This window comes from Artemia sp. Qi Xiang Cuo, chromosome 1, assembly GCF_049724085.1.
Source record: "Artemia sp. Qi Xiang Cuo chromosome 1, ASM4972408v1, whole genome shotgun sequence".
Taxonomy (NCBI): Eukaryota; Metazoa; Arthropoda; class Branchiopoda; order Anostraca; family Artemiidae; genus Artemia; species Artemia sp. Qi Xiang Cuo.
The window spans coordinates 82,471,085-82,484,733 of NC_142794.1; the positions used below are offsets into that span (position 1 = coordinate 82,471,085).

At 32.4% G+C, this 13,649-nt stretch overlaps 1 protein-coding gene across 1 annotated transcript in view; it reads right to left on the reverse strand.

Annotated features, from left to right (window-relative positions):
• Positions 1-13,649, reverse strand: part of LOC148956810 (arginine-hydroxylase NDUFAF5, mitochondrial) — a 43,363-nt gene that overhangs the window by 5,976 nt on the left and 23,738 nt on the right. Inside the window, exons 5-6 of the mRNA XM_089096499.1 lie at positions 13,298-13,448; positions 11,964-12,050 (exon numbers count right to left, since the gene is read on the reverse strand). Of these exons, the coding sequence (XP_088952625.1) occupies positions 11,964-12,050; positions 13,298-13,448 (238 nt within the window). The remainder of the gene's footprint in view (positions 1-11,963; positions 12,051-13,297; positions 13,449-13,649) is intronic.

Here is a 13,649-nt window from a genome sequence, read left to right on the forward strand (position 1 = left end):
AAGTAGGGAGTATATTCCCAAGATTAATTCAAAGCCCCTTCCCAAGATTAATTGATAAAATGATGACCTAAATAATCTTTTCGGCACCGTACCTCCCTTCCACCGCTTTATTCAATAAAAATCGCAATAAAGTTTTTAGTCTAAGCAGGCCTATATAACTGTGAAATAAAACAAGTTTCGGCAAAACTGATGTTTCCAGTCATTTTGTCCCAAACAGGTCCAAATGTAATTCGACAAAAATGGAAGATAACCGTTTAGTCCAAAGCATCGAAGTCAGAAAAAAAAATCTACAAGCGTCCAAGACGACACTTCTACACAGTAGTGACTTCCGTTCTTAAGCAGATCGGTTACTAAAGGCCGTGGTTCGTTCCTCTCCGTTCCGTAGTTCGTTCTTTACTAGGTTGTAGCTGCCACTGGAGCCATGATTATCATGTACTGGATAATTTACTTCTTATAAAAATTATTATTCTTCTTATAAATTTACTTCTTATAAAAATTATTATTCTTCTTATAATATTGCTTCTTATAAAGTAATATTAGAACCTGAAACGTGCAGAAGCTATCATTCAATACAAAGAAGTTCTGATGACCGGTCCCTAAGCCGGACTCCCCTTGGCAATGTTTCTGAGAAACGATTAGATTGCAGGAAAGCATTGTCATGAAAAAGTACATGTTGGAAAATATGTATTTGCTTGTATTAAAGTGCAAGATATTTGTTTTTGAATTTCTGCTTATAATGATTTAAAATCTAACTTCTTCTACTTTTAAACTTCGCAGCGAATTACTATATTTCTAGAGCTACTAGTAACAAAATTTATTGATTCTATTCCCTCAAGCCGCAAGAAAATTTTTAATAGTATTTATTGGAAACAACTATTAAGGTTTATGTACCTTGTGCAAGTTTTATATGTAATTCCCCTTAAGCCAAACGTGTCGGTATAAGGAAACCCCTTTATTATCATTCAATAGCTGAGACTAAGCTTTAAAAATATATTAAATTACATTTTTGAAACTTGCTTTGATTTTTTATATATTGAAAATCATATTAAATTTTTATTACTTGGTTTTAGATTTTATTTGATTTTAGGTTATTTGGGTTCTATCTTTGTCTTCTTAGCGTTGAAGACGCCTTGCTTCATACAAATTTAACATCCGCTTCCGTTTAGTTTCGTCTTTTCCTTTTACTGACCACAATCACATTTGTTGTCTTCATCGTGAGATTTCTCTCTCTTTGTTTTTTTTTTGTTTTTTTTTGTAATGGCTGCCAGTTCGACTTTAGATCTTTCATTCGTCTAGTCCAGGGGTCTCCAAACTACGGCCCGATGGCCACATCCGGCCCGCGGACAGATTTTGTCCGGCCCGCGTAGAGCTAGCATACTTGAAAACTCCTTTCAGAGAACATATTTTTTTTATAGCAAATTAAATTTAGTTTGCTGAAATATTCTAATTTTATGTTGAATAATTATTAATATGGCATCTACATTGATATGGTCATGGGCTAACTACTCATAACATTGTTGGTTCTAGGCGTTTAACCCCCCCCCCCCGACGAACACCCCCACGGAAAATACCCACTGCGGAAAATACCTCCCCGTGGAAAATACCCCCCCCCCCGTGGAAATTAAGGCTTTTCAAATTTGAGAATTTTGTTTGAGTTTTTTTTTTTTTATTTCCGTAGGGGGGATGTATTTTGGTACTTGTGTATTATGCACTACATACTCAAGTTTACGCTGTGTAAAATTCGAGAACACACCAGTTTTTACGTTAGTTTCTTCGCTGCTTTAGAAATAAATTTGCGCTATAGATTTGCATATTAGGGAGGGGGGGGGGGGTAAAGTATAGCGGGTAGATAATTTCGGAGCCCACACTGCCTTTCCATGACGATGAATAAATGTTCAAATAGGGATAAAATCCTTTTAATAGATAGTGATGATGATAACAGTGATAGAACTTCACAAAAATACCAGATATTTCAGTCACATATGCAGTGACCGTCAGAGTTTTACTACTGATGACGGTCATGGCATATGTGACCGAAATACCTGCTATTTTTGTGAATTTCTGTCACTGTTATCATCATCACTGTCTATTAAAAGGATTTTATCCCTATTTGGAAGTAGAGCGGGTCTGCATGCAAAATATTTTTGGTTAAAGTATTCTGCATATTAGATAGATAGATAAAGAAGTGTATTTTAAAACTAAATATACGGCCATTAACACAGTAAAATAACGTAAATGAAAGGTACAAATAACATGAACTTTGATCAGCGATCATCATAAAAAACTTAAATGAAACACTACTTTAACCTAATAATAGTACTTAATGATTGGAAAAACGGTCACTGAAAAAAAAAACACACTTAACACTTGAAAAAAAAAAAATGCTTTACACTGCATCTTACATCTACTTTACACTGGGATTTTTTTTTTTTTTTGAGTTAACACAATTTCCAGATACTTCGCTATTCTTCTGTAATGGTCATACCTAGAAAAATTTTTTCTTACTTCAAACTATTCCCCCCCCAATTCCAAATACTTTACCCCCCCCCTTATGTGCACATATATAGCCCAAATTATATATTTCCCATATTTTCTGTCACTTCTTTTTGTGTTATCTCGCGCTAAGCTGAAAAAAAACTAATGCGCTAAGCTGAAAAAAGTTTTCTATTGAAGGTTCTTTTGATTATTGGTCATTTCAACTCCTTTAAAATATCTGTACCAGTAGTTGTGCCATAAATACTGCATAAGCTCTTCATGCACTTCATAGCTTTTATCTACTCCTCGAATATAAATCGACACATGAGCAGTATCTGATACATCTGTTGACTCATCCAAGGAGAAAGAAAACCATTCAACGTGTTCATTTTTGTTGAACAAATGAGAGGATATATTAGGCCCGTTCTTTTGCACTAAGATCTTACATCTAAGATCTCACATCTTTCTGCAAAGATTTCCATTCTTTTAACTCATCTTTGTTCTAAGATCTTACAGCTTAACGATGTTAGCAAAAAGTATGAAAGACGCCATCTTTCTGCCATAACGTTTGCAAAAGAACGCTATAAAATGTAAGATCTTAGTGCTAAGATTTCACTTTTAAGCGTTCTTTGTCAAAAGGTGTAAGATCTTAGCACAAAGATAAGTAAAAATACGGTCCTATTTTCAACGATGTTTTCTACCCTTTGCGCCACAGTGTTTGCTGACATACTGACAGTTTTTTATAAATTTAGTTTTTCGGGGCACATTTCTTAGGCTACTGCAATTATGTATTCTTTGATCATTTCTCCATTGGTGAATGGTTTTCCAAATTTTGCAATTTCAAGAGCCAAACAAAAGCTGGCACGCGTTGCTGCCTCTTGTTCAGTTTTGAGTTTTATAAATGAAGATTGCTGCAATTTCAATCTGCACTTCATAGCTTTAAATTTTTCTGTCTGCAAACTTCCTGTACATTTTAAGTAATTTTGAAAATGTTTTGTTTCACAATGACATTTAATGTTATATTTCTTGAGAACGGCTATTCTTTCATTGCAAATCAAACATAGCACCTTGTTACTGGACTCAATTACGAAATACTGAATGTTCCACTGTTCTTAGAATTTTCTGCATTCACTATCAATTTTTTGCTTCTTTTCCATACTACTAAATCACATACAAAAGCAACAATTCAAATCAAAATACTGTTACAAAGACGTCTTAAACTTAAACACGCACAAACACGTTTTAAGGAGGTACGCACTATTTTGTTTCACAACAGTGTCATAGGAACTGACGTGTTGCACCACTAGCCTTCTTACATATACCAATTACTGCCATCTAGAAGTGAATTTCCGCTTTTGTCCACCAGATGTTAGGTCATGTTACTCCTCACGGCTCTTACTCTACAACTAATCGAGAAATGACAGATAATGACAGGAAAATAAATAATATGCAGTGTTGCTGTTTTGCAGACTTTAGTCCGATTTGCAGCCTTTTTCAAACGTGGCATACTTTTTCAGACTTTTTTTCATCAGTGGACTATTTCACTTTTTACCACCGGCAACAATAATAATATGGTTTCGGCCCTTGGAACTTACTGGAGTAATCAGTATGGCCCTAAGGCTGGAAAGATTGGAGACCCTGGTCTAGTCGAATAGCAGAAACAGGCTTAAGTTTTACATTCTTTTCTGCAAAATTCAAACAAAAACTTTGCATAGAAGACAGAAGGCGCTAAGTTAGAAAATAATGTCATCCTATGGAATGCGGTTTGTAAGGATAATGATTACGCAAGGATCATTATCCTTGGTGTTTTACGCAAGGATTTTTTTTCAGGGGGGGGGGGGGGTTACACAAAAATACCTAAGAAAACGCATAAAAATTTTTTTTAGATCCATTTTTGTTACGTTTTTACGAGTAAGATAAACATTTCGCAGGGGGTTCAAACCCCCTACCCCCTGGATACGGCCTTGATCTATGTTACTTTTAGGGAAACGTGCTACTTTTTATTTTTGTTAGCTGGGTTTTCGGGGCTTGTAGTGGTTTCTCTTGACATGGGAATAACATTTGGTAGTGGACAGACACAATAGTGAAATTTGAGCATGATTCTCTTTTATTTCACGCGATTTTTCAAAACATTGTAGCGAGCGCTAATGAAAATACTTGCAGTATATTGGTTTCCAAAAAAAATCAATATTTATTTTTGAATGAACCAGCAATGAAAAATGTAAATACAAGGAGGATACCGCTTTGGAATTGACGGGGCTGAAGGACTGCAGAGGATGTGACTGTAATATTTTTTCGGTTATTTTAGATCTATGTGTGAATGAATTGAATAAAATGAATTAGCGAAATGAATTAGCGAAATTAATGAATGAAATGGTGAATGAATCAGCGGTAATATTTTATCGGTTTCAGATACGGGTATTTTAGGTCTATGTGAAAATTTTTTAGGTGAGTTTTTAATTGAAAACATTCATGTCAAAGATTACCAATTTTTTCATGATGGTCGGAGCAGACAAAAACAATGTGGTCTTGGTTTACTAATTAAAAATTACATACAAGTTCGCACAAAGCTAGATTTTTGAGAATGAATATTGAAATGTTATTTGAAACTTGTGTTGTTCAATGCTCTTTTCCAAACAATCAGAAATTTCTCATAAGTTATTTTTCGTACCCTGTCATCTAGCCAGATAGAATTCAAGATTAATTTTGAAACTTTACAGGTAAATTAGCCAGTCTTAATACTCCTTATCTAGTTATGGGTGATTTTACCATTGATTTAATGAAACTCGTGTCTGGAGGCCAGTTTAGAAAATACATAAACACTCTACAGTTTTTAGAATGCTCACTATTACAGGGATTAAACCCTGTATGTTTTGTGCCATCCAGGATAACTGATACGTCATTTTAACTAATTAATAATGTTTCCAACGTAGAGCCTCCTTAATGGGCCTGGAAAAAATAGGTCTGATGGGGCGATGTCAAGACTGTATAGGAAATGTGGAAGGAATTCTCACCCCATTTTTAGAACTGTTTGATAAATTAGTTTAACTTAATTAACTAAATTAATTTTTTTTATAACTAATTAGTCAATACCTAATCATTAATTAACTAGTAAGGTATAGAAAAGTGGCGCCCTAGAAGGAGACATGCTCGAACAAAAGAACCATTTTTATATTGTTAATGCACTCACCAGAATGAACGAATAATCACCAGAAAGATGAAATGAATGAATTAATAAATGAATCACCAGAACAATGAATAATGTTTTTCACATTACTGCTCGTTTAGCACATCTGTCATTCGTAGTGATTCATTTGACAATTGTGTATTTATGACACCAATTAATTACTAAATAAAAAAATAAGCTTTATTTCGACTGAAAGTAAGTAGCAATCTTAAAAATTAAAACGAATACAAATTATTCCATACATAAGGGGGACTAACCCTCCTCAACCTATTGCTCTTTACGTAAAGTCCTGAAGTTCTTTAAAAATAACTTTCATTCAAACTGAATGGCCCCTGTGTTTCAGAGGTCATTCTTAAGGAATTGTGACAAAAACACCAACTTGGCCTAAAGGCGAGGGATTAAGGAGGGGGTAGCCCCCCTAATACACCAACTAATTTCTGCTCGTTTTAAGTTTTAATGTTGCTCCTTGCTTTCAGTTGAATTTTTTAATTTAATTTCTGACCGTTTTTCCAAATCACACCAAGCTATTCCCCCCCAAAACCCCCGGTAAACTTCCCTCAAAAAAATTTCCTCTGAATGGAAATTTCTACTCTGGAAAATGCCTCCAAGGAAAAATTCTGCGTATTTTTCCCAATAACATAAGCTATATGAAAAAAGGCTAATTGCACAACTTACAATCCTTTTTTTGGGGAATGTGGGAGGTCATGTTATCCTCAGAGACATAGTCATTGAACTTTTCAACTATGCTGAACCAAATTGTTATCTTAAGATTTTGACTGAATGTTTTTGGGGAAATAAGGAGTATGGGTGGTCCAATCTTTTCGATCAATTAAAACGCGCACTAGAACTGTTAACTACCGTTCGAATGAGCCCTCTCCCCATATTCTAGGACCATTGGTTTGATATGATTTCCCCTGTGAAAAAAATATACAAACAAAACACATCTGTGTTATTTTCTGGAAACAAAATCCACATTTTTGTAGAAAGAACTTTAAGCCTCTAATACAATAGAAGCTGTCTCCGAGAGTCCACCTCATTAGTGTCCATCTACAGTAGGGTTCTCTGATATGCTGAATGGTGTGATTTTCATTAAGATTGCTTGAACTTTTGGAGTTGTTTCCATTCTTTTTCAAAAATCAGGAAGATTTCCTCAAGCTTGTAGCTTTGGCGGGGTATACAAAAATTATTGAATTTTACATATTTGGAATCAGCATAAAAAGCGAATTCTTTTTATCTGTTAATTATAATCAAAATTCTTTTTTGAGAGTTTCGGTTACTCTTGGGCCGAGTCGCTTCTTACTTAAAGTTCGTTACCACGTATTGTTTGAAAGAAAATTGCTTATAGAAAATCAGAATGTAGAAAAACAGAATACCACAGAAATAAATATAATACTTTTAAATAATATAAGAATCTGCTGGTAAGGCTCCTTAGAGAAAGTGTTTTTTTTCTTTCATGAAACATCATTTCGAAATTCAAATTCTCCCAGGAAAACTGGGAGTTCGATATAAAATAAAATTGAAAGAAATGAAAAGTCCTCACGTCCTAGGTATCATTTGCTAGGTTGACTAGACGTTTAGTGATTATTTTACTAGTAATGGATCACCTATTGCTTCGGCAGAAGTAGACTTTTCTCCTCATAGGTTACACAAACAGTAATTTGCTTCCACTAAAGGTACGAGCATATTTCTAACCCCAATTAGCTTTGTAAAATTTCAAAAATTATCAAAAATACAAAAAATGGTAATCCGCTAGGATATGTTGACCTTTCAACAAATTTGCTAAAGAATATTGCCGGTGTGATTTTTGAACCACTTATAAAATATCTTCAATTTATGTATTTGTTCAGGTACATTTCCTAGCAGATGGACCCGTGTAAATCCGTTAAATAATAAAACAAATCTGATAAAAATAATCATCGTCATATTCCAATTTTTTCACCATTATTTAAAGTATTGAAAAACAATTTTAAACGAAGGATTTTTAATTATTTAGAATTTTTTTTTTTTTTTACCAAATATCAGTTCGGAATTAGAGCAGGCATTAGTGAACAAGCAAATGCAGCTTTTTTTTTTTATTAGAAACTGCCGATTATTTATATAGTAATTTCTATATGTCTTCTGTTTTCTATGATGTTAAAAAGCATCTGAAACTAAACCATGAAATTATTTTTGATAAAATGGAATATCCAGGCCTAAAAGACAAAGGACCAGAAATAATGAAATCATATCTGTTTGGACGTAAAATTGCGGTAAACGTTAATGGAAATCCTATTCTTAAAGATGTTGGTGTCCCACACGGTTCAGTATTAAGTCAATTTTATTTTGATACACATTACTGATCTCTTGCGAAGTTTACAGGAAAATATTAATCTTGTAATTCTGTTTGCAGATAACACAGCGGTATCTGTTAAAGCGAGATATTCATCAACATTGATTGAAAATTTGATTTTAATTGTTACTTCACTTAAACAATTGTTTGTTTCGAATAATTTAGTACCAAGCTTAAAAAAAACATATGGTTTTCGGTCGTTCGAAAGATTGGTGCTCGAAAAATTTCTTGTCATGAGTTTCAGGCCAGTGACCATCAAATCCGTAGGATTAAACCGTACTGTTATTTAGTAGTATCTCTCAATTCCCTTTTGTCATTTAAAAATTATCTTGATCATTTAAGGGTAAAACGGTATTTACGTAAGGGTAAGGGTATTTACCTCTCTCTACTTGTTGCTAATATGAATTGCTGCGAAATTATTTATGTTAACAGCTTTTGGACACATGCAAAACCACACATACTTCAGAGCAGTGAGATTACTCAAAATTTTTCTATAAATTTTATATTTTCTATAATTATGATCCTACAAATTTTCTATAGAATTTTCTTTCTGCATCATCAAAATTTGATAATGCATCAGAAACTGAAACATTATTTTTTTTTTTCTTAAGTTTGATAGATTTGAAACTTATAAGACAAGTTAATATTTGGAACATCACTTTCAAATTCAAAATCCTAGTAATTATTTTTATGAAATATCCCTGTTGATTAATCCTCTTCCTTCAACTCTTAGGTGTTCTGGAACATTTTGAGGTTCTTTTGTTACTTCTGAAAGGACTAGATTTTCAGTTAGGTACCAGATACCATTAATTTTAAACACATAACATTTAAATGATAAAATTTGTTGACCAATGATGAAGTATTAAAATGTATAGTATATTTTGGTGGGTTTATTTTAGCGTGCCCATGTTGGGGCAGCCTACAAACACCCTTCTTGCCCAGCGTTTCTGATTTTTATGTTTGCTTTTTTTTGTTAACCATGTTAATTCTCGTTATTATTATGCTTATCTCGAGATGTGTTGATTTATATATGAATATGTTCTACCATTTATATACCTAACTTTACGAGTTCTGCTCTCGGTTTTTTTTTTTTTTGTAGCTTATAGCGAATTGAATAAGGAAGTAATTTCAAGATAGATAGCTTGCACGGTATTGTCTTTGCCTAAAATCACATCACCCATTTCCTTCTCGTACTATTTTCACTTTTAAGTTGGAATATACACGAACAGCATTTAGTACAAATAGTTAGATTATACAATTAGCTGGGAGTGAGGGGAAGGGATCTTAAAATAGGCCAAAAAGTTTTGGTATCTTTAAGTGGTGTATTTCGAGCAGTGGTGTATTTCCCTTTGACTATTCCCGGTCAGACACCGAGAATAGCAGTAGTGGGTGTGGCCAAAGGAATAAATTCAGTACAAATTTTCTTACGAATAAGTTGTTTAAAAAAAAGAAAAAAAAAGAAAAAGATTCTCAAATAAAAAGAGTATCTAATTTTATTTGCAAAATGAAAAAAAAAAACCGGTAAAATTCGACGTAAAGATTCCTGGCAAAGGGATCAATGAGAGAAAGAAGGATTTAGAGACAAATAATCCATTTAACCTATTGTGCATTTAATTATTATTTTGCATTTAATTTTAATCCATGTCTAAAAATTAGAGTAAAAAAAAATGAGACTCAAACCGATCAGGTTTTCCATCAGAATTTTACATCCTGTAACATAACAGTGATTCATGTATTTTTAGGAAAGAAAAAAACTTGAATTTTGATAATATGTTGCGGTAGGGGAAAGCAATTATGGGTTTTGGAAGTTTTTGGAAATTATCAAACCAAATTTTATTTCCAAGAAAACCTTAGAATTTCACCATATATTAAGGGACAATGTAGGTGTTATTCATAGCATTATTAAACATTTACTTGTACCGCTGCCAGAACTACCCCTAACATTCCAGGCTTTTGCCTTGCATTTAAGCAATTGTACTAGTAGCAGTTGGCCTCACCAATGCTTGTAGTTCTCACATGTTTTGGAACAGTAACTCACTAGCTCTTGCGGTTGAGGGTTTTTGTTTTTGTAGCTTACAAAAGAATTGGAAGTTCAAAACAATTGTATTCCTTGTATTCCATTGTCCTCTTTTTATACAGACATTTCTAAAAGAGAATTAATGACAAAAAAAAACTTTTGTTCGACTGTGAAACTGAGTTCCAAATCTATTAAGGCCCTGGCCTTAGCAGTCTCGAGGCCCTAAGTCTCGACATTTCTATGATTACCTCAGAGATTTTCAATATTTTTTAACAATTCACATATTTTAAGCATTTTATTTATCAAAATCGAAAAAAAAACATAAATAATAGTTACGAGTTACATTGAACTTAAAGTAAATAATATCACCACATGAAGGCCGAAGGGATCAAAAGCCATTCTTCCTCCAATTATTGATAATTTTGTTCTTTTACGCTTTAATTACTTTTAATTTTCTGACAAAAAACGTTGTTTTTTAATTAATTGATTTTTATGATAGATTCGGACTGGTGCTTTTCAAACTAATTTTATGTGTTATTCAAGCAAAAATACTAAGCGATACAGTAAATTTTTACTGTGCGTGTCAAACATTTTATAAAGAGTTACTTAATTATCTTAATAAGAAGATTTTAACATTATTTTTTATAGATGATTCAATTGTGAAGATTATACGAATTTTTGATCGCAAGACTTTTACGTATTTTACATTATATCTAACTCTTCGAAGAAGTGACCTTTTGCAAGGTTGTTCTTACAATTTTTGAGCTGATAAAAAGAATACGTTATTTTTTTTTTAACCTTATATTATTTTTTTTTTTACTCGAAATGTCCTGATTTTTATGTTATACATTTTCTCGGCTCGGACAAACTTCGTAAATTAATAAAAATAAAAATAAGTAAAAAATATATTAATAAAAATAACAAAATAGGTAAGGAATTTCATTGTTTTTCTAATAAATAAACTACTTAAAACTCCAGTAAAATAACAAATCCTCTAAGGAAAATAGTATATGCAATTTAAATGAAAAACATGTCTGGGTGTACAAAAAGAAGGTTGTAGTACAGACATCTAATAAAATTCAGCTCAACTTAACTTAAGTACAAATTCTGGTCAGTTAGTTCGATTTATTTAAACAGATACAATTTAATGGAATAAATAGTTACATTTAATCAAAACGTAATAGTTATTCAATCATTATTCAATCTCATATCTAATCAAATGAAGGATCACTACTAAAACTAGCAATTTTTTTTTTTTACTGGCGATTAAATTTGCAAGAATTACCTGGCATTAACTGGATTACTACTTTAATTCTTTCTTAATTAAGTTCCAAAATGTCTTACATCCTTCAATTTAAAAATGTTTTCTTTACCCTGAATTCAGATGGAACATGTGGATTCAGAAGAACAACTCTAACCTCCAATCTTCAATATTTATGATTATTTCGATTAGCTAGAAGTCACTGATAAGCAATTCTTATCACTATATTTGAAATTGTAAATAAAATGTGTTCCAAATGTCTTAAATGTGTATATCAACTGTAGTTGACTGGCTATGTTTATATTTTTTGAAACGGTACTATAGAAAATATCCTTTTGAAACTATAGAAAATATCGTTCCTTCTAGAGCTCTATCCAATTGGACAAATATATAAATTTTTATAAATGAAATAAATACCCATATTTTGATGACTATACAATTTACGATGGCCAAAATCATTGCTAAAAGGTTTTGGATGATGTCTACCTTATTATATTGCTTAAAAAAATATGTAATTTATGCTATTCTTTGGGGGGAGGGGGTCCCTTTGAGCAAGTTTTATAGAGAATGAAAAACTGGTATAAAAATAAAATAAAATACAACAAATGTAAAAACACAATAAATTACAAAATGTAAAAACATTTTGCATTCAGCTAACAAAAAATGATCGTAGTAAAAAAACAAAAATGCTTACTATGGTCAACATAGTGAATCCAGAACGATTAAGTAGTCCTCCGATATCTCTTACTGCTGTGAAAGGTGATATATGTGGGCCAAAACCCTAAAATATTTCAATTTAAACAATTATTTTTTTTTACGGAATCTAGTATAAATATTTTAACATAAATGAACATGAGTCTCTCAAAAGCCGAACCAATTTACTTAACGATTAAAATTTTCTTAAGGTTTCAGCAGAATCGCACTTCATTGGCTTCTTCGTCAGTAGATCGACGGGAAGCTCCTTATAAATGAACTGTGATACTAAAAATGTAAGAAAATACTTGACATCCTATTCAACATTTTTAATCTTATCAATTAGAATAAATCTACATTGAAATGCCTTAAAACATATAATCGATAATAAAACCGACGAATCACTGACAATTTCTTTGCAAGATCACTGGTTTGAAAAAAGCTAGAAATATAGCTGTGCGAACTCATTCTATTCCAGATCTTATTGTGATGAATTTTTATAGCAATGAATCTTACCACCATGCTGGTCATTTTTACCAGATTCTTTTATTCCATCGTTAATTTAGGCCTTTACATTTTAATACCTTAAGATCTTATTTTCTTAAATTAGGTCTTTAGATTTTATCTTCCAGGTCATTCCCTACTATGATCCTGGGACACCGCAGAGTTCATTCACACAGAAGAATTTCCAAACATCCAAAGAGTCAGCTTTATAATAAGGGATCGCTTTTGAACAATACATTTAATAATGCTCCTTAGATTTACTATGGTTAAAAGCAATTCAGCCCGTCATCTGATTCCCTTGACAGTCCACAACCACAGTCCACTTTTTACCCACGTACATGTGACTTTTTACCCTTCTGACTAATCGCTTTTTGATTCGAAAGGGTTTTTTGCATTATGTCGGGAATTTTCGCCACAAATATATATGTCATTACCCTCTACAAAATCCATTCAAGGCTATAATTTCATTTGTGCTTTAGGAAAAAACTTAAACAAATTGATTATATTGAAAGCTTTTCTGGGTGACTGAGAGAAAAACCAACCTTTTTATTTTTATCAATGTATATTCCTTCTAGGTTTAGCTTCATTAGTCATGGTAATTTTTGGCTGTTCATAGATTTCATTACTTCGTTCATTGTGATTTTGGCAAGTTTTACACTTAAAATCTTACATTAGCTAATTTCTGGTCATTTTGAGTCTCAAATACACTCTTTGTTTTACATTACAAAAAAATTGTTTCAACCACAAAAACGCCTTCTCAGCCATATTTGTTTTTTACTAAACAAACTGTTTTTGAGAGAGGACCTTTTTTTAAAGAGACCAATAACTTACACCTTCTCTTTCGATTTCAGCCAACTGCACTGAACATCGAAGTTCAAACAGAGTATCGCCACCAAACACTGATCCGATGAATACACCGTCGTTTTTCAGACCTTTCATTATATTGTCAAATGTTCCAGGTAAATCGTTGATCCAATGAAGACTAAAAAGGAAGAATTTGTATAATAACTTTATCAAATGCAAGATCTCAGACTATCTTAAATGGCTAAAATCCTACTTGACGGTTATTGAGGCTAAAAGATTTTGCACACGCTATATCACAATGTCTGACAAACTAACCAACCTTTTTCCACCATGCATATTTAACACCATTGTGAGTTTTATGAATAAAAACTAAAACCAA